Below are 17,912 nucleotides of genomic sequence, written 5' to 3'. Positions count from 1 at the left end.
GCAATTAAATGTACCACTATCAAACTTTGGTCGGTAAAATCACATATAACCACCTAGAGATCCAGAACACCGTATCATACCCAACCAAGATTCTAGAGAGCCATCTATGCAGCCAAATCGTGGAGCACATAGTCTAATAGCGTGTTAGATTTCTCAAAGGTCGGTTTCAGACCTATGAGGGGAACCAAAATCCACCCTATTTCCCTTTGGGACTACCTCAGAATCGCTACCAACAACATTAATAGCCTTTGACAGGGTTAAGACAGTACACCAATTAATAGGCTTGAAGAAACCGAACTCCACAATGGATGAGATGGTTCCTAATGGACAGAGCAGAAATCCCCTTGCTCTCTTTCAGTTCAAACAAGCAATCCCTTACGTGTCGAGTCCCCCAGGGATCAAGCCTCTCACCTCTCCTCTTTCATATCTATTTGACCCCATTGATGAAGATCATAGAATCTTATGGGTTGACTTGTAACAACTATGTGGATGGCACACAAATCATATACAAAGTGACTGACAATAGAATTTCCAGCACCACCCTCAGCAACTGCCTCTCACGAATAAATGGATGACGGCCAACCACCTAAAACTCAATCCAGACAAAACAAACAATGATAATCCCCACCTCTTGTCACACCTGAAACCAGCCCTAGAGATAAGGAATGTATCGGCCACTTTAATGCCCTGAAAATCTGCAAATACTCCCAAAAAATAAAAACGGGGAGTAAAAATACTCCCAACAAAAATAGGAAGCAGACACAAAGGACCTTGTGCCCCTGCTTTCACCCAAACCGCTCCATGGAAATGTTTGGACCAGAAGTGCATGTACTACCACAGGAAGAAACTTCTATTATTGCCTGATCGGAAGAAGTAAACATATGCATGAATAACTTGGTGGAAAGAAATTATTACAAGAACATTTCCGTTTTCCAGTTAAAACATTTGTACTCCCATTGGGGAAATGTACTCACATTTTTACTCCCCCAAAAAAAATGTTACTTCCAACTTTAAAAAATAGTGAGTAAAATACTCTCACTTCAATCTGGAGCACTGCCTGATACACCTCTACGATATTAGGAAATGAGTAACTGCCCTAAACCATGTGAAGTGATCAACAACCTAGGCATATTGACGGACAATGGACTAGCACTTGAACCCCAAGTCAATGAAACAATGAAAACAGTACTTTTCCATCTCTGCTCTGTCTAGCGGATCATACCCTACCTCTCCCTTCACACATCCATTCTCTCCACAGTCTTTCAAGAATCGACAATGCAAACAGCATTTACCCCGCTATCCCAGATCACCTCACAAACCTCAACGAATCAAAAAATCAGCAGCCAGACTCCTACCCAGAATGAACAGAAGGGGACCCAACACATGCTCTCAGAACACTCTTCTGGCTAACAATCAAAAAAAGAATCAAGTTTACGGTCTTCTGTATTTCCCACAGAGCACTTCAATGAGCAGAACTTCAGTAAAGCAAAATCTCACTCTACCAACCAACCAGAGGCCTAAGATTGAGAAACAAGATACTTTTCGAAATCAGAAGATTTTTCAGAGAAAAGACACGTAGGCTCTGCCTTTTCCACTCTGGTGGCCAAACACTGGAACACACTACCAAGGGAAATCCACACCATGAAGGACCACCAAACATTCGGGAAAAGTCTGAAAACCTGAATCTTCAATACTCAACTGAATCAAAGTAAAACCTTCACCCACCAAGCAGGGAAAATGCACAGACACAACCAAAGGAAACAGCATACTGTACCCCACGACCTTCTGCCTACAAGACATTGCATGGCACTAAGGAAACTAAAAAGTCTGGAAGACATCAAGGCACTGCAAAAAGGGAACGCCATCCCTGTCTCCAAGAATATCTAAACCTCAAAATTGGAAATTGTCACACATCAACCATTAAAGTCAAACACTACTCACCCACGCATTGCAAATTCCTAAACAACCTGCAAGGCAATATCCTTAGTTTACATACACGGCTTAAGAGTAATGCATGGTGGCGCGTGGCAAAATGTTTACCAGTGAGGTCTGTAAAACTGTTAATGTCAACATAAGCACACTTCACATTCGGTGTAAAGCTGTTGCCCAAAGGCCAGCCATGTGCAGTGAAACTTTTTTTTGCCATTTACTGCAAAATATGTTTACAATAAATGTGAAATTAAAGTTTCAAACATCCCCATACTCACCAGAAAGATTGAGTACCATGCAAATGGCACTCTCCCTTCATAAAATCCCCTAGCCAATGCAAGTGGGCTAGTAGATTTTGTGAACCCTATCACCATAATGCAATTGACAGAAATTCGAAAGCCCTACGTAAACCCTAAGAGCACGCCTATCTTTGACGAAGCTTCCATTTCTTTCCACCTTTCTCACCACACACATATGCAAACCATCCACTTCCACACTCATTTGCCCCCACAAAAAAGACCCTATACTTCAAACAGCACAAATGTACTCAGCTCCTGGCAAACACACGGCCACACTACAGGCATGACGCCACCCCTACAGGGACACAGCGTTCAATGCCTCCTAAACTTAACATCTAGAAAGCTCACAAGCATGCAGAGCTCAGGGTACTTCCGATCTGCAACCTTAACACAAAAGCACTACAATCTTGCTTTTCCCCTCTCATCCCAACTAACCAAACCCACCCACTCTCTTCCAGTTCTGCCAGAGAGCCTGGAGACCATGCAAATGCAGCGGTGCGTGGTACAAATCCTAAAAACGGACTATGTTCGATCCCTGTTTTTTGATTCACAGATGATTAATATTTTGCAGGGTACTATTGTAATGCATCACAATCTTTTCTACTACATATCCTTAACAATGCTAGAATTCATCTTTCTCGGTATGGTGCTTATCTGATGCAATTGTTCAACAAAAAGAAACAAAACAGGCGTGGTGCTATGTCCTACACCAATCAAGATAATTATCTTAAGTGTGCAGCTCTCTCTATATCCCTAGTGCTCCACCTGCCAGGGTACCATGTTACATTATCATAGGTATTTATGATACACTCACTATTACAGATAATGTACTATTTATTCACCAAAATAATTACCAAATGACAGTGTTTCACTGTGGGGCATTGAAAAGATTCCAAGCATTGAAAAAGTTGAGAATAGTTTCTTTAAAAAACTACTTGGGCTTCCGCAGTCAGCGCCAAATTATGGCACCCATTTGGAACTAGGGTGCCCCCATATTGGTGATGAATGGTTACTGACCCCCCTTGCGCATTGGCTGGCGTTATGGTCAAATCAGAAAGCCATTCTTTCACAAAAAATCATAACTGCATTGGTAAGAAGTCCGGCTGCCAAGAAAATACAGTGGCTCATTTATATTGAGAAATGTGTGAATCAGTTAAACTGTGCTAGCCTCAACTGCCCTCCAGCCATTTTGACTCCGTGTGTTGTAAGGGCCCACAAGCAATTGTATAAATCCATCCTTGAGTCAAACAGAGAGTCTGTTGCACTAGGCACTTGTGCTAATAGAAGGCACGTTGTTTTAACTATCGCAGACACTATCCAGCCGTACTTGTTATTTAGTAATAAACCTTATGATCGTTGGGCACTCACAAGAGCACAATTTGACTGTTTATGGCTGGGGGCCTGTACAAAAAACTGGTCTCACAATGCTCAACCTCAGGCTTGTCCTTGCTGTTAGTACCCCGTGGAGGACCTTTTGCACTTCGTGTTGTTTTGTCCAACATATATGGACTTAAGGAGGAAAACACTTTTGCCACTACTGAGGTCAGCTGGATTGTCTCAAGCCAGACCAGCCCTTTGCTATTTACTCTCAGCTGCCACGTTGCCAGTGCCATGGGGCTCGGTGGACTATTTGAGAAAGGCCTGGCACAGGAGAACTAAAATCATCTCTCAAAATCTGACTGAATATTGACAATCTAATGACTATTCAGGCATTCCCTTGGAGGATATTAATCGCCATTGACACATGCACTTTTAAAGTTCTGCCCTTTTTTATCTAATGCGTTTCTTTTTAGGTCATGTATTTTGTATTGTATTTTATCTTGTATTGCTGTTTATGGAAATTTGTTTCCGAATAAACGTATTGATGATGAGGATGACAGGGTTTCTGAACACATAACCACTGAGTGTTTATCAGTGTAGTATTCAAGAGTTTTATAAAGCTGAAAAGGTGAGGAAACAGTAAGAACATACAGAGTTAAACGGTGCTACATTGCCAAGTACTAAACTAAAAAAATTACACAAAAAGTGAACAACTACAAAATAAGTAATAAGTATGTCTTACGTCCGATCGAAAGATTCCTTGTCATCTGGTGATGATTGACAGCTGCCATTGGTCAAACTGTCCGATGGTAAGGAGTTGGCGACCGGTGAGGTTGGCTCAGCGCTCTCAATGACCGGAGGACGGCTGATTTCAGATGGTGCTACTTCAGAGCGTGCTTCTACAAAGGCGCTTGAAACTGTAGGCAGAGCAGGCGGGCCAGATCGGGCTTTCACATGGTTTATAACCATTGAAGATGGCGGGGAGATGTTGGTGTTGCAGCTGGTGGTGGATCGCTTGCTGCGCTTGCTCTCTTCCACAGCGGTGGACACCTTCCTTCTATCCTTACGAGACAGCGTGTCATCACGCTCGGAGTCTTCGTGCTTCAAGGCCGTCTGTAAAGAGGAACATAGCAATACAACAATGCAGGGCTTGTGTGAAGAAATGGGCAATCTAATGACAGTGGACAGTTCTGAGCAACCTATTAGTTTGATCATTTTCAAAACGCCGGGATGGTCAGGTAACACTGCGCGGACAGCCATTTTGGAACCTTTATCAGTCCATTTAGCAACACAGGCGTTAAAGTCTTAACATCTTGGCTAAGTGGTGAAAAACAAAGCCTGAGATCTGCATAGCCCCGTCTGCCATCTGTGCATCACAAAGAGGCATCAACATGTTAGCTAGGTTCCCTCACACCCAATCAGCGATGACCTAAATGCTTGAGTGGACACTCACCTCAGCCTTATCAGAACTGTACCACATTTCTGAGAGATCATCTTCTTTGCAAACAGCAAAAGCAATAAACTACTAACACTGTACTTCTGGGACATATTCGGTGTGAATGACTAAGGAACAAGTTACTTACCTGTAACTGTTGTTCTCCAGCATGGGTCTGGCATGGATTCACATGCTCAGGAATATTCCCCGTCGTCAGGCTGGGAATCCTTGGTAAAGAAAAAAAAAATCAGTATCAGTTTCGTTTCTGATCTGTCTTTCTTAGTAGTAACCAATCACTGGTCTCTGGGTCATACTGCCCCCAGCCAATGACTGCCCTCTCCCTAAGCTCCTCCCCTGGCAGCCATCCTCAGATTTGGTAGCACGTAAAGTGGCAGTATGACCAAGTGAAGAGCCGCAGAGGGGAAGGAGGGAGGGTTCGCATGTGAATCCATGCCAGATCCATGCTGGAGAACAACAGTTACAGGTAAGTAACGTGTTCCTTCTCCAGCATGGGGTCTGGCATGGATTCACATGCTCATGAATATAAGAATACATAGCAGTACACACATGCACAACCACGGGAGGTGGCAAAAGGCTCAACATTAAGCATTACATAAACTCAACATTAAGCAACTCTTACCTCCTCACCCAGCCCACCTTCAGGCGAACAGGTTGCGCAGAACTGCTTGGCCGACTCTGGACTCCTCCCTGGAATCCCGGTCGACGCACTAGAATCTCGTGAACGTGTGTGTCGACCTCCACGTAGCAGCCCTGCAGATGTCCAGCAGGGGCACACCAGACAAGAATGCCGTAGTAGCAGCGATCGCTCTGGTCGAATGGGCTCTCGGACGGCCGGCCATCAGACGGCCGGCCAACGGTCGGTTGGCCAACCGATGACAGTGCATGATGCAGCCGGAGAGCCATCTGGAAATGGAAGCCTTCGAGAGAGCCTTCCCTTGGTTCACAGGTCCAAAGTTCACAAACAGCTGGGATGTCTTCTGAAAACTCTTCGTTCGGTCCACATAGAACTTAAGCACTCTAGCTACATCCAGCGAGTGCAAAGTCCTCTCGGCCGGCGACGAAGGCGACAGAAAGAAAACTGCTAACACCAAGGGCTTGTTAAGATGGAAGTCCGATGGCACCTTGGGCATGAAAGAGGGGTGTGTCCTCAGCACCACCCTCGTATCGTGAAAAGTCAAGTATGGAGGCTTGCAGGATATGGCCTGAATCTCTCCCATGCGTCGTGCAGAGGTGATGGCCACAAAGAACGCTATCTTCCACGACAGGAACTTCAACGGAGCCGAATGCAAAGGCTCGAATGGCGGCCCCAGGAGCCTGGTCAGCACCACGTTGAGCTCCCACACCGGGGCTGGAGCCTTCACCGGCGGGAACGATCGGAACAGTCCCTTCATAAGTTCCTTCACCAGTCGATGAGACCACAAGGACGGCCGTCCTGCAGTTCTGGTGTATCGGGAGATTGCTGGAAGATGTATCTTGATGGAAGCTTGAGCTAGTCCAGCTTTGGCCAGTGACAGTAGGTATGGTAGCACTTGAGGTGCCGTAATCTGTAGAGGGTTGATCTGTGCACGGCACCAGACAGAGAATCACTTCCACTTATGTCCTTAGCACTTGAGTTGAGGACGCCCTGGCCTTTGCAAGAACCTCTCTGCAGTCAGCCGGGATATCGTACCCTCCAAACTCTAGTGCCGCAGGAGCCAGGCCTGCAAGTTCAGCGACTCCGGGTTGTGATGAAGAATGGCGCCTCCCTCTCTGGAGAGAAGATCCGCGTCCGTCGACAGCTTGACTGGTGGGGACGCTGAGAGGTCCAGAAGGTCCGGGAACCAGATATGTCTCAGCCACGCCGGTGCGGCGAGGATCATCCTGCACTGTGACCTCTTGAGCTGGCTGATGAGTCGAAGCAGCAGCGGCAACGGAGGAAACGCATACAGAACAGGCCGTCCCAGGGGAATGAGAAAGCATCGCCCACGCTCCTCGGCTGGGGAAACCTGCTGGCGAACCTCTGGCACTCTGAGTTCGTCACCGTCGCGAACAGGTCGATCTGAGGTTTGCCCCATCGTTGGAAGAGCCGATCCACTTGATCCTGGCGTAGTTCCCACTCGTGGCACGAGCGCAGCTCCCTGCTGAGTGAGTCAGCGATGGTGTTTTTTATTCCTGCCAGATGGAAGGGAACCAGAAACATCCCCTGGGCGACGGCCCAGTGCCACAGATCTTGGGCCTCCTTGGATAGGGCTGGGGATCTGGTGCCTCCCTGCTTCCGGATGTAGAACATTGTGGTGGTGTTGTCGGTGAAGATCATCACGACCTTGCCCTTGAGGGACGGGAGGAACGACTTGAGCGCCCAGAACACGGCGCAGAGCTCCAAGATGTTGATGTGGAGAGACCTCTCCTCTGGGAGCCAAAGGCCTCTTGCGTGGAGATCTCCGGTGTGCGCACCCTATCCCTCCAGAGAGGCGTCCGTATCCTGATGTGCCGGGGTCTGGAAGTCCGTGCCCACAGTGAGGCGTCCATGGGTGCCCCACCACTGAATCGCCCGACGGAAAACCTTGTTGAGCGGGATCTTGTCTTCGAAGCTGCCCGCCGCTTGCATCCAGCGGGCGTCGAGGAACTCCTGTAGATGACGCATCCGTAGCCTGCACAGGTGCACTAGATAGATGCATGAGGACATCATTCCGAGGAGGTACTTGATGGATCTCACCCTGGCCACGGCCATGGCTAGCAGGCGCTGCACCTGCCTAAGATGGCCTTCGTCCTTTCCTCCGACGGAGACGGCAATTGTTCCACTGTATCGAGCTTTGCTTCCAGAAACAGTGCCACCTGCGACGGAACCAAATGGGATTTCGGGTAGTTGATGGAGAAACCCAGCTCCGTGAGCAAGCGGACGGTCTTCGCCGTGTGCTCGACGGCGAGTTCTCTTGTCCTTGCACGGATGAGCCAGTTGTCCAGGTAGGGGTAGACGTGGATCCCCTGCAGGCGCAGCCACGCCGCCACTGGTGCTAGGCACTTGGTGAACACCCTGGGTGCCGACTTCAATCCGAATGGCAGAGCTCTGAATTGGTAGTGGTGTCCTTGGACTACGAATGTGAGGAACTTTCGGTGTCCTTTTAGAATGGGGATGTGGAAGTAAGCATCCTCCAAGTCCAACGACGATAGGAAGTCACCCTCCTCCAGCTGTCCCAGCACGTGCTGGAGAGTGACCATCCCGAACTTCTGTGCCTTGATTTATTTGTTCAACCGACGTAGGTCCAGGATGGGGCACCAACCGCCTGTCTTCTTTCTGACGAGGAAGTATCTTGAGTATACTCCGGAGCCCCAGAGCCTCTTGGGGACGAGCTTGATGGCACCTTTCTTGAGCATCGCCTTTACCTCCAACAGCAGTTGAGGGACGTGATTTTCCTTCCTGGCCACGGGAGGAATGCGGGGACACTTCTTTTGGAATTCGAGAGTGTGCCCGTGGGCCAGGGCATCCAGCACCCAACGGTCAGTGGAGATGGACTCCCACACGCTGACGAACTTCGCCAGCCGGCCTCCCACCGGGGTGCTTCGGTGGGGGCCCGACGCTACAGTCGGTTCCATCTTGCTTGGAGGCGGCCTTGCCGCCTTGGCCTCCTTGGCGACGACGCCGAGATCCTCCTTGCTTGCCGTGACCTCTGTAAGCCTCCTGGGACGAGGAGCGGGCCACCTGGCGGTACGTAGAGGAGCCACAGCCTGATCCCTTGGAGGCCCCCTGTCTGCCTCCGGTGCTCCGAAAGGGCCGTCGTTGCTGAATGACTCCCAGGGCTCGGGCCGTCTCTGTGTCGGCCTTGATGGGCTGAAGCGACTCATCCACCATTTTCCCCAAACAGGTTGTTGCCGTCGAACGGCATGTCCAAAACCCTGGTCTGCACGTCCTGACGGAAGTCTGTCGCCTTGAGCCAGCTTCGTCGTCGAAGGCAAACACCGTTGCGAAACCCGGTGTCGGCAATGTCCGTTGCCACCGTTATGGCATGGTCTGATGCCACCTCACCTTCCTGCAGAATCTCCAGGGCCTCCGCCCTCTTGTCCTCTGATTGGTAGTCCAGTAGAGGAGCTATCTTGTACCATAGCTCCCTGTCGTAACGGGCCACAATCGCTAAGACGTTGGCCACCTTAATTGTCGTCGCTGCCGACGAGATGACCCGTCGCCCCATGGCGTCCAATTTCTTACCCTCGCCGTCAGGTGGGGAAGTAGAGGTTGAGGCTGTCGCCCCCGCCGCCTTCTTCTTGACTGCCGCTGAGACGACCGAATCTGGCGTAGGTTGAGCCCCGAGACACAAAGGGGCGGCGTTGGGGACCTGGTACTACTTCTCGTACCTGTCCCTCTTGGCAGGCGTCGTGGACGGGTTCTTCAGGATTGCAAGTCCCTCGTCCCAGATATCGTCGAGTAACGGTACCGCGAGGACCGTCTTTCTCTTGGCCTCTTGCTGTTGATAGAGGAAACCCTCCTTCTTCTGTTCCCCGGGCAGAGCTCGAAGAGCTCGGATGCCCTGGCGATCATGGCGTGAAAGGAGCCAATTTCGTCGGGCGGGGAAGCCCGAGGAAGTGGTGATGGAAGGTCCGTCCTGTCGTCACCACCGTCGTCATCCGTCCTCGTATCCGTCGCCGTGTCATCCCTGGGGTCCGGTGAGGGGGATGAGGGCTCCACGGGTCGTGGGGGCATGAAGCGCGGGGAGGGATGAACTCTCCTCCACTTGTTCGGAGGGCTTCCTGACGGGCCCGGTACTGGATCGTCCACCGGGGTTCGTGGTAATCTCGTCCTCATCTCTGTACATAAGGTTTAGATTGCCATCAAAATGGCCGCCGAGTTGTCCTGAGGCTCGGGCAATGGCTGCAACGGGAGGGATGGCTGCTCCTCCACTGGGATCTCGTCGGCGCCACCGTCACTTTCTTTGACCACCTCTTCGGGATCCCTCCTGTGGGATCATACCTTCTCAAACCTCTCATTGAGGTTCTTCACGGTTTCCACCAGCTCCTCCTCAGAGTCTGAATCCGTGTCCGTAATGGCCACCGCCCCCCCTCTTTTTCCACCGGGTCTTCACAGGGGTCTTGTCGATGGGCTGGAAAGAGGATTCCCTCCGCGAAGGCAGGGAAACTCTGGGCCCTGAGATTGCCGCAACAGGTGTAGCCTCCCCAGGCTTCGACGGGGCCGCCGCGACTCCCTCGATAGAGGCCTTAGCCGGGTGAATCAAGGCCCTTGCCACCTTTGGCGCGCTTGAGACCTTCACCTTGGGGGGGATGGTCACCTCCTTGCTCCCCCTCGGCCGAATCCTTCGAGATCGACCGGGGCCTCTCCAGAAGCTTACCCGGGTTCTCGGATTTCCTCTTCCCCGAACCAGAGTATTGGCTCGTGGTTGATGGTGCCAGGGAAGGCGCGCCCTGCCTGGCAGCCGAAGAGCCCGACCGTTCAGCACTCCCGGTGCCCGCGGACTCACGGTGCTTAGCCTTCTGTTGGGCCCCCGTCGCCGGGGCGGCCTCACAGGACTTAGAAGACCGCTCTGACCTTTTCTTCTTCTCATCTGCTGGGCCCTTCTCCAGCCAGCTGGTGAGGCGGGAACGACGATCCCTCATGGTCCGTTCCGATAGGTTCTTGCAGAACGCATAGTCCTTCTCCACGTGCGTCTTGTCCTCAGGAAGGCAGTAGAGACATCTCGAATGCTCGTCCTCCTTGAAAACATTCTGTAAACCGCATCCAGGGCAGTTCCTGAACAGCTTGGATCCGGGACGTCGAGCTTTCCTTATCCTGGGCCATGTACATGGTAGGCCTCAGATCTTCTGGAATCCTCCAAGAAGCGTAACTCGATGAAAACTTCACCCTTGAGGGGTGTCGAAAATTCCGAAACGGGTCCCCGTTGATCGGAAGTGGAACGGTGGAGCTTGAGGCTCGATTTAACCGAAAAATTAGAAAATCTCTTAGAAAAAAGCGCAAAAATGCAGTAAAAGCTCGAGAGCTATAGCACGAGGCCTCCCAACACTTGAACGTGCGGTAAAAATCTGAGGATGGCTGCCAGGGGAGGGGCTTAGGGAGAGGGCAGTCATTGGCTGGGACAGTATGACCCAGAGACCAGTGATTGGTTACTACTAAGAAAGACAGATCAGAAACGAAACTGATACTGATTTTTTTTTCTTTACCGAGGATTCCCAGCCTGACGACGGGGAATATTCATGAGCATGTGAATCCATGCCAAACCCCATGCTGGAGAAGTTGAGAGAACCTTAGGCACCGAAAAGGCAATGTCCCCCTCAGCTAATCTGCCACACAGACCCGGGACTCTCGGCAGAGCATCTACTCTAAAACACCATGAATAAAGGGAAGACCAGAGTCAAACACGCCTCCCCTACTGGTCCACAGTTTGGGCCAATAATCTTGGTGGAGATGTAAGATCCTGGTCTGAGTGAAGGATCATTAGGGAAAACGCTACCTAGGGATAGCGTTCCAACAGCACATGACCATATCGAGTGTAAACAGAGCAGTGAAACGCAATGGTCAACATCTACTACCCGTGCCCTATGAACTATGGGAGAATTCTAAATGGCTAATGACTCCCACAATCCCAAGGCACACCGCATGATCGTCGACCTCCTTATTTAAAATAGAAAAGGCTAGATCTGCCCTTCTTCAAGGGGCATTGAAGTCAGAGATGGGCCACGCCCCTCAGGAGATGTCACTGCTTTCACAGGGCTTTCAAAAGATGTGTGATCTGTTACCAGGAAGCCAAGCACTGCCAACAGCAAGCATAAGGCAGCTGGATGACCATGGCTTAGATCTTCTCACTGTGCAGCACAATTCCAACTGGATCAAGACTCTGTTTGGCCTGCATAAGCCGAGGCCAGGGCTGGACTGGCCTATAGGGACTCTGGAGATTCCCCGGTAGGCCTCTGCACCCTTGGCCTCTCTTGTGTGGTACCCTATTTTATTTCCACATTTTCCCATAGGAAAAGGGTTGGGCTTGCTGAAAATGTGTGATATGGAGCCACTTTGAAAACTATTTCCAGGGCCTCTTTTAGTTCCCAGTCCGCCCGCCAGTCGAGGTTAATGTGTTGTGGATTCTCAACTGGGTCTTAAGTACCGACAAATTCGTTAAAAACATTAACAACATTTTCGGTACTTAAGACCTATTCTGAGGGCCCTATTCTTAACTTGGCACAGTGAACGTGCTAAAGCCAAATCAGGATGCCCAGGCACCACCAGTATTCTCAAGTGGGCCTGGGCGTCCTCGTAGTGTACGACAGTGCACCTTCGGGATTGCGCCTGTTTTTGTCATAACGGGTGCAATCCTGAAATCTCTGCAGCATTTTTGCAAAATAACAACATATTCGTTATTTTACAAAAATGCTGCTGAGAACACCGGTCTATATGAACACTTTCATATACACCAAAGTAAGCAGCTTCAACGTTGAAGCTGCTTACTTTGGTGTAAGGGAAAGTGTTCATATACAAAACACAGGTGTATATGAACACTTTCATATAAACCCAACAAGGCTTCTTGTGGCACTCCTCCAGTCTAATGGCACCAAAATGGTACCGTATATGTGCGCTATTTTAAGTTTTCATATACACCCGTTTTCTCGGCAGCATTTTTGTAAAATAACGAATATGTTGTTATTTTACAAAAATGCAGCTGATATTTCAGGATTGCGCCCGTTATGACTAAAACAGGCGCAATCCTGAAGCCTTCTGAAGGTGCACTGTCGTGCACTACAAGGACGCCCAGGCCCACTTGAGAATACTGGTGGAGCCTGGGCGTCCTCATTTGGCGCAGTGTATTGTGCTCTTTAGCACGTTCACTGTGCCACGTTAAGAATCGGGCCCTGAGAGTCTACAGATTAGCCTATAGCTATCAAGGGCTCCAATAGCACCATTAACCGTGCCCAAAAGTAATAGTACCTCAGGGGAATGAGGGCAGTTGAAGGCTTAGGCAGTAATAATCACCATATAAACAGTAGGGACAGTTGGAAATGCCCCCTTACCTCATAAGCAGTGAATTGCTGCTTTAAATCCGGGTCAGTGCCTTTGCTGGTCAAATAGCGCTGGACAATCTTCTCCATTCCCAACTTTTCCAGACAGTCTGTGACGTCATAAAACGAATCCTGATCCGGAAGAGCCGCCAGTGTCTAAAAGAAAAAAAGAGGAGGATCCGTTTTTTACGGAAGCCTTAACCGCAATTTTCTCCCGGCACGTGCACTGGAGCCAATCAGAGGGCTCTGGAAATAGGCCTACAGTAGCAGCATTGATCTACAAGAAGAGCCCTGTGTGCGGTTCCATGCAGCACCCTCTCCCACCGTGGCCTAACCTCGCTCAGCCCACCTCCTGCCCACCCTCCTCGTGGCATCTCTCTTTCACGCCCCCTTACTCCACATTGTGTCGCAGTTCCCTTCATACTTTCCAAAAAAAGAGACTTTCTGGAGAGGATTGAAAAGCCTTACTTTTTAATGTAGCACAATCATTTTGTCAAATTTCTCCCGCAAGTGTTGAGGGGTGCTGTTGGAGACGCTAAGAGAGTCGCCAGAGGGGCCGGTGAGTAGTGAACAATAAACAAACACACTGATTGTTAGCGGTCTCATCACTACAAAAAGAATCGATCACCAACACCATACGTACACCCAAGAAATAATTGTTTTAGCCACCAAGGTGCTGCCAGGGCTTTTAAATACAGCAAAATAGACGCATAATGTGATGAGTATGTTCTTCCCCCACTTGCACAGTAATATTCCCCACGTGTGCCTCTCACATACCTCACCGCTTGCCAGCCAATCAGGCGTTCGAGTGAAGAGATTTGCTTCCAATGTCCCATCGAGGAAATGAAACTCCATGCTTTAATTGTAAAAAGTACAGTTCCAAGACTGTGGTTGCAACTCTTATTGGAAAATAAACGTGGTGCAACTCGACTCCCATTTCTTCCCGCTCAGCTCGACCTCTGCACAGAAGCAGGAAAGAGCCCTTGCAGGCCAGTGAAAAAATAAATAAATAAATAAAAGTGTTGAAACTCGCAGAAAGTACAGATGAAAAGCATCTTCACAGGCAAGGGTGCTGGGTTTTAGGGTAGAAACGGTATCTGGATGACACAACCAGTGAGGCTTCCTTACGGAATCATTGTCACATTACTTCGCAGTCTTTCGACACCGCACGGATTCTAGCTCCAATGTCCTAGACTGCTTTACACGTCTCTTTCCTGGTGCAGTCTAGCCTTGCACAGTCATCTACTGCATGGCCAACGGTCTTTCATTTGGGAATGACTGGCTTCAAGTAGCTCTCGGAGACGAGAAGTTGAAGGCCAAAGATTAATAAAAGACATCTTGTGTCACTTTTCTCAGTCTTGGCAACAAAAGGACTCCCTCTCCTTTGTCTTCTGTTAAATGTGTTGATCAATTCCTATAGTAATTCATGAGTAACTTGAAGGTATTACATCACGTAGCGGATACAACCCTGAGTGATCTGAGAAGTGTCGCTCCTTCCTTCAGTTGCACCAGCCTCTCTCATAGGCTTCTGCAGCACGGCACTAGACTGCGGGTGATGAACGAATATCATATTTGCAACAAATATCCCCCGCTCATTTCACCAAGTCTCTTGCAGCCCTTCACTATGAGCAATCAATGTTGCGTTATCACGTTACCATCAATCATTCTCTATAAATTCCCTGGGTGCACTCACAGATCTATATTTAACGAAAGGCGGACCCTCATATTTTTAGGACTTAGGGTTAAGTACTATTGTAACAAAAGTTGTCCCAATAATCAAATTTTCCAGAAACAAACTTGCGGCACCCAACAATCAGTGCTTTGCCTATACACCCTTTTGTTGACATAACATGTAAAAATATAGACAAAACCTTAAATACAACACATATATATGGATAGAAGAATGTAGGTTTAGTACATTGGACAACTTTCTGCTAATTGCATTTGTCAAACGTTTCCGATCCCTTGAGCTGCCTAAACCGGCAGCTATGTACAAACCCCTCAGAATTTTTAGTGTATGTGTCAGGTTTAGTTATTGAAGGCTTTTCATTTTTGGTAAAGAAATGACCCATTGTCGTTCGTTATTTCCTCCAAAGGTCATTCGACCAATCCTCTGTCACTCACAGAATCTTACAGCATGTCAATGCAGTTAATGAACGCAATATAGCACGTCTGCAACAAGGATTCTCTTCAGTGTCGCTACAGAAGTCTCGCTCTTTGGTTTTGGATCACTCCATGCTGTATTGTTTCACCCCTCTGTAGCGATCCACTAACTTTCCTGCAGCGGTCCTTTCTGATCTCCACACACTCTCCACTCCTCTTTGTCTCCACTCCCCGCTCCTTCACCGTATGCTGCATTTCTGAGAAGCTGGTGAGAGGGTTGGGCTCCCTCTGGCTTCTGGAGGCTGTGCACAAAACGGAACCGCCAGCTTCTGCTCCCAGGAAGTCTCACTGTTCCTTCATGACTGGCTCGGTCTGGATTTGCTGATGGTGCTCTTTTTCAGGGACGATTTGCCTAGGATGTCGGTGCTGGGCTGCCCTTGTGGGTGGGACCAGGCTGCTATGCAAATGCATATTCTTCCTCTGTGAAGGGTGCAATGAGCCAAAATGTGGTTGTAGACCCTCCTGAGTGGAAGAAATTATATAGAACAGGGTATTTGACTCATGTTCGTTCTCAGTAGAGGGGCTCCCACACTCCATTGTAACTTTGTAAAACTTGGGGTTTCACTGTAAGTGACCCAGGGTAATCCAGACGCGGACCCCTTGCTCACTGTCTTATAGAGGCTCAGCTTCACATCACTGATGAGTCCAGACTAGGCCAAAACAGGTGTCTGGGGTTGCTGTTGGTACGCTTGTTCAGAGGAGATTTGCCTAGCATGTTGGTGATGGACTGCCCTTGTGGGTGGGACAAAGACAGATAGGAACATTTATATTTCTCCTCTGTGAAGGGTGCAGTGAGCTAAAATGTGGTTGTAGACCCTCCGGAGTGGAAGAAACTCCATAGAACAGGATGTTTGACCCATGTTCATTCTCAGTAGAGGGGCTCCCACACCCCACACTCCTTTGTAAATCAATAAGTAGCTGAATCAGGGACCACCATACAAAATATTGTATTTTTTACAAATTCACTGTTAAAATGCCACCATCTCAAAATGTAGACATTCTGTACATTTTTCAGTAAAATATTTTCACAGAGTTCTGTCTTTATTGTATGGTAACTTTCGTTGCAATAGGGCTATAGAGATAATGGAGAAGAATGCGTTTTACTATTCAAAGCAGAACTAGAAGACACTGACACAGCAAGTGGACTTGAAAGGAGGTTTGCACTGGGTGGGGTCCAGTAGTTTCATTGTAGTAGGCTTAACCACTGAAAAGGATCCGAGCATCCTCCCCAGCTCAGTGGAAATCATTTGTGTAACGGCCTTGGACAGCCTAGGGTTAATCCGGAAGTGCCAAGCTCGAGCCAGACAGAGGATGGACTTGGCTGGTAGTGCGGTGGAGGGGCAAGAGGTTGACACAGAATGGAAATCTGCACCACTTTACCTTGTTGATGAGGTTCATCGCAAACACAAGCAGCTCTGCATCAGCGCCATTCTTCTCTTCTAGGATTTCAATCAGGTTCGCCCACGGATTTAAGCCTACAAATGAACAGAAAAGACCATGTTATGAAGCTGGGTGAGTGCACACGATTAGTCGTAATGTCTACAACCATACAAGGAATAAACTATTTTGCTAATAAGGCAGAAGACGTAATGTGACACGATCTCGCATCCACCTCCCCACCGCCACCGCTCCTTTCTGCTGTCCTACTGTGGCTTTGCAATTCTGAGTAAAACTGAAGTTTGACCATGGGGCTGGTGATCTTTGTCCAATATTTGACAGATTTTCAGAAAACGTCAACTGTCACATAACACCCCTCTCGTCTCCCATGGGATTTCTTCCCTAACCTAGGCATCTGTAACCCCCAGTTAGTACTACTGAACTGTAACTCCTACTGTCCTAGACTAATGAGTGTTCCCAAAATTCAGGCTCATCAATTCCCTCAGCATCTTCCTAACTTTCCCTTCTCTCGCCAAAGGATAGTCTTCTAACAGGAAATTAGGATTGTACCTTACTCTGTTGGATTCGGTTAGGTTCACTCACGCCCATGCGTCTACTCTTTCTACCTACCCATCCTCTTCCTCCTTCCCCAATCTGTTGGTACGTCAGTCAAGCTGCTGCTCTGGTTTTCTCTTCCCCAAACCCAGCTTTTGGTTTGCCATTATCTGCAACCGAGAGAAAACACTGGCGAGCATTTGTACTTCGAGGCAAGGCTGGAGATAAAGGTCACTTGGTGGGAGGGGAGCAGGGTTTGGGGCCCTGTGATGCGTTTGCTTTCAAGATTAGGACTGCCTCTGTATTGCTTTGTTGCAGGTCTTCCGCTACCCTCTAGACAAGGCCAGGCTACTGGCCTTGTTGCACAACACACCTTAAACCTATTTTCTGGCTGCTCTTTACATTTTCTCTTCTTCCTGCTGTGCGACAGTCAACTCTACTGTGACCATGGGCCTCATTATGATTGAGTCAGCCCGGAAAAAAAGGTGCCAGTAACAAGTTACCAGCACCCTTTTTGCGGACCGGCTCACTGAAAGTCTGCCGGTAGGGACACTGAACTACCGGCAGGCCTGACATGCCAGGAGTTCGGGCTCCTACCGGCAGGCTTTTTACTGAAGCACCGGCACCGTTAGTAACAGTGCCGGTGCTTCAGGGTTCCCATGGAGTCCTTACAGACTCCATGGGAGTGGGAATTTACCGTAACGACGCCTGTGATATCCCAGTAGCACCGGGCTGTCAGGCGGCGGTAACGGTAATACAGGGTTGTCGGTAACCCACCAGCTACTGGCGGGCTTTACCAGCAACCCCGTAACGAGGCCCTATGCAATGATTTAAGGTCCTTG

The 17,912-nt window shown here is 49.0% G+C and overlaps 1 protein-coding gene across 3 annotated transcripts in view; it reads right to left on the bottom strand.

Moving 5' to 3' along the window:
- LOC138447928 (FH1/FH2 domain-containing protein 1-like) overlaps positions 1–17,912 on the bottom strand; it is a 546,688-nt gene that overhangs the window by 123,347 nt on the left and 405,429 nt on the right. For all 3 annotated transcript variants that reach the window (XM_069604454.1, XM_069604457.1, XM_069604458.1), the window contains 3 exons: positions 16,519–16,613; positions 12,988–13,131; positions 4,291–4,661 (listed from right to left, as the gene is read on the bottom strand). In XM_069604454.1, the coding sequence (XP_069460555.1) occupies positions 4,291–4,661; positions 12,988–13,131; positions 16,519–16,613 (610 nt within the window). The remainder of the gene's footprint in view (positions 1–4,290; positions 4,662–12,987; positions 13,132–16,518; positions 16,614–17,912) is intronic.

This window comes from Ambystoma mexicanum, chromosome 1p (assembly GCF_040938575.1).
Source record: "Ambystoma mexicanum isolate Mex_15411 chromosome 1p, UKY_AmexF1_1, whole genome shotgun sequence".
In the NCBI taxonomy this organism is placed as follows: domain Eukaryota; kingdom Metazoa; phylum Chordata; class Amphibia; order Caudata; family Ambystomatidae; genus Ambystoma; species Ambystoma mexicanum.
This window is presented reverse-complemented; position numbering and strand designations above follow the sequence as displayed.